This window comes from Cyprinodon variegatus, unplaced genomic scaffold, assembly GCF_000732505.1.
Source record: "Cyprinodon variegatus isolate N-32 unplaced genomic scaffold, C_variegatus-1.0 Scaffold793, whole genome shotgun sequence".
NCBI lineage: Eukaryota > Metazoa > Chordata > Actinopteri > Cyprinodontiformes > Cyprinodontidae > Cyprinodon > Cyprinodon variegatus.
In genome coordinates, this window is record NW_015151246.1 from 249,605 (window position 1) to 253,034 (window position 3,430).

At 47.7% G+C, this 3,430-nt stretch overlaps 1 protein-coding gene across 1 annotated transcript in view; it reads left to right on the plus strand.

The window, feature by feature from the left end:
* fbxo38 (F-box protein 38) overlaps positions 1 to 3,430 on the plus strand; it is a 30,283-nt gene that overhangs the window by 4,994 nt on the left and 21,859 nt on the right. The window contains exons 3-8 of the mRNA XM_015396381.1: positions 71 to 74; positions 147 to 335; positions 702 to 867; positions 936 to 1,211; positions 1,342 to 1,435; positions 2,372 to 2,502. Of these exons, the coding sequence (XP_015251867.1) occupies positions 71 to 74; positions 147 to 335; positions 702 to 867; positions 936 to 1,211; positions 1,342 to 1,435; positions 2,372 to 2,502 (860 nt within the window). The remainder of the gene's footprint in view (positions 1 to 70; positions 75 to 146; positions 336 to 701; positions 868 to 935; positions 1,212 to 1,341; positions 1,436 to 2,371; positions 2,503 to 3,430) is intronic.

Here is a 3,430-nt window from a genome sequence, read left to right on the forward strand (position 1 = left end):
CAGCAGCTTGTGTCTTTATTTGCAGCTTCCTTCTTTATAGGGATATATTCTCTGTGCTTCGTTGGACCAGCCTGGTTTTCTAAAAATCCATCAGCTTCTTTTAAGTGGTGATGAACATTAATCAAATGGAGCCTGTTGATGAACAGCTCTTCATGTTCTTCTCCTGCTTAGGTTTCACAGACCGCAGCTTTTCCACCCTGTTGAAGAAGATGCCTGACTTGGAGCAGCTGTATGGCCTCCACCCTCGCTACCTGGAGAGGAGGCGGGTCAGAGGTTACGAGGCTTTCAGTATTCCTGGAGTCCTAGAGGCACTGCAAGCGTGTCCCACCCTGCTGGTGAGAAACGCTCCTTCCTGCTGGATCTGGAGCCTCATGAGGAGATCACAGCTCTGCGTTTAGATTCAAAGGACGGAACATTCCTGTGTTTATCCTTTACAACGCTCAGTGCCGTGTAGCAGAGGTCCTTCTCACGCTGTGGTCAGAGATTAATACCCTGACCTTTGACCTTTGGGTCAAACGCTGCACGTGGTGTCTGAAGGCGCCCTAGTGTCTCAGCCCAAACCTGGATTTATCTATTCATGGTTTTAATGATTCAGGCTGTAGGAGCTAGATTATGATATTGATAATGATCAGAGTGAATGTTGCTCTTTCCTTCAGTGTTTCTGTCCGTGGAGCCGGTGACCTAAGCTCTGCTGCTTTCAGGGTGTGGAGACGTCTCACCTGGAGCTGGTGGAGGCCATCTGGAAATATATGCCTCAGGTTCACATTCTGGGAAAGTTTCGCAACCGTAACGGAGCGTTTCCCATCCCTGCAGAGAATAAACTCACCATCCCAGTAACGGCCAAGCTCCAGACGCTTCATCTAGTGGGTGAGTGGGACAGGAAGTCTGATCTAACGGTCTGAGTGCCGCAGCTGAGTCTGGCTGAAATGTTTCAGGCGTGAACGTCCCAGAGATCCCCTGTGTGTCGATGCTGCGCCACCTCTACCTGAAGTGGGTCCGTCTGACCAAGCCTCAGCCGTTTAAGGACTTCCTGTGCGTCAACCTGAGGTCCTTTGTGATGAGGAACTGTGCAGGGCCCACCAACTCGCTGAAATACGTCCCGCTGGTCACCGGCTTGGCGTCAGCCCGGAACCTGGAGCAGCTGGAGCTGGTGAGGGTTCCCTTCCTGGGCGGCCTGATCCAGCATGTGGTGGAGGACAGCTGGAGATCGGGTGAGGGGAGGAGCCGTGGGAAACCATGAAACCTTTGTGTTTTCAGTGAGATGACGCTGCAAAGATAAACCTGTGTGTTTATCTCTCTTCATGCTGCCTTTCATTCTGCTGGTTGTTGTTTTCCATCCAGGAGGATTCAGAAACCTTCACACTATCGTTTTTGGAGCTTGCAAGAACGCCCTGGAAGTGGACCTTGGCTACCTCATCATCACCGCCGCCCGCAGGTAAACGATCCCACTGTAGGCGGGTTCATTTCCAGGGAAGAACCGTTGAAGTTTGTTCTTTTTCCAGATGAAACCAATCAGCTGAATCCTTCTGTTGGGTTGTAGTTCACCAACCACACCCTGTCATTCTGCAGCCAGTCATTTTCATGTTTCAAGGCGTCATCAGGAGCCAATCAGCGGTCAGCGAAGTGAAGGACGGAATTTCCTGTGATAAAATAGACAAATCAGCCGTCTGAATGGTTGTCAATTGGCTTTACGTTAACCAATCAGGGGCTGGGTATGATGATGGCGAAGGACACGAAGCGAGGGTAAACCAGGGTCTGCTAAGATGATGCAGCCAGAGAAGAAAAGGTTCTGCTGCAAACTGGACAGCCTTTACTGAACAGGAATCATTCAGCTTATTGCATCCTAGATTAGGATTAATTAGGCCTCAAAGCTCTGCAGCAGAGGAGCGCTCGCCATAATCAGTCCTGTCTGAATAGTGCCAGCAGTGAGGAAGGAGCTGGGACCAGGAAGCAGGACGATTCAGTTAGCATAGAGACCTCCTTAAGTCCCTAGCTACCGCTAACAGCCAAACGGTTCCTGTTCCTAAACATCCTGTCATTCTTTGCTAACTGGACCTATAGAATTAACCCCTCACAGCCTCCATTTTTATTTCTTCCGTTCTCAGTGGGGTTGATGTTCAAACCTTCACAGGTTAGAGAAAAGTGCCTCAAAATAGACTTGAGAGTTGGCTTGGACTTGTAAAAAATGACTTGTGAACATGTCTGGTTCCTTTAGTTCCACATATTCCACTGAGTCACTTCCTGTTATAGCAGCAACATTGCTGCCAGTAGAGGGAGCCAACACATAAAATGTCATCAGGTTTATAATTTATGGCTGTTGGTTTCATCAGATGAATACTTTAGACTATAATCCATCTTTTTTGCTTTGCAGGCTTCATGAGCTGCGGATCCAGCCTTCACTCACTAAAGACGGGGTCTTTTCAGCTCTCAAAATGGCCGAGCTTGAGTTCCCTCAGTTTGAGACGCTCCACCTGGGATACGTGGACGATTTCCTCCTACAATGTTTGTAACCTTTCCCGGTACACAATCAGCACTTCCACCAACCAGAACGTTTCCAGGGTTAGATCAGGCAGTTAAAAGCCTTGCAGCAGCTGTGCAGCAGCCGTGCAGCAGCCGTGCAGCAGCCGTGCAGCGTCAGGTGTCTGTTCCTTTAGGGCTGAAACGATTAATCCGATTAATCAATTATTGAAATAATCGTAAACTAATCCAGTAATCGATTAACAATTAACTGGAGGATAAAGACTCTTAAATCTGCCTTTCGTTGACAGAGCGACCCACTAAGAGCAGGAATTATATAATTGTAAAAATATTTATAAACATTTCACATTTAGCTAGTCTTTATTTCATACGTGAACGTGATGATGAGTAGCATATAAGATTATGCACAATATATTATTCTTAATATCCTCAGTAGATTCTGGTAGGTTAGTTGGGTATTGCTGTGAAGCAGCAGCTCGTGCCTCCTACCGCACCATGCGGTGAAGAATCGGCCAGTAATGTGCTCAGCTAAGCGCTGCCTGTTTAATTCCTCAAACTAATGACACAAATTGCCTTGAGCAGTAGGCTAACGTGGGAATTGCGGGCGGGAGCGGGACAAACTATTACAGGTGCGGGCGGGAGCGGGACTGAAAATCATAATCTTTGCGGGAGTGGGACTGGAAAATCTGTCCCACGCAGGCCTCTAGTTCCAAACAGTGAGGACAGATTATTAAATGATGAAGGCAGGCGTTCAGTTAGAAGCAGACGGATCTATTCCGGTTTTATAAAATGATGGTTTCCAGGGTATTCAAGGAAATAAATAGGGATGCACGATATAATCGGCCTCCTATCGGTATCGGCCTGTATCGGCCTTAAAACTGAATATGGGACATCGGCCACCCCACCGATATTTAACCCGATATTTGATCAGCTTCTGAGTTTCTAAAGTCTA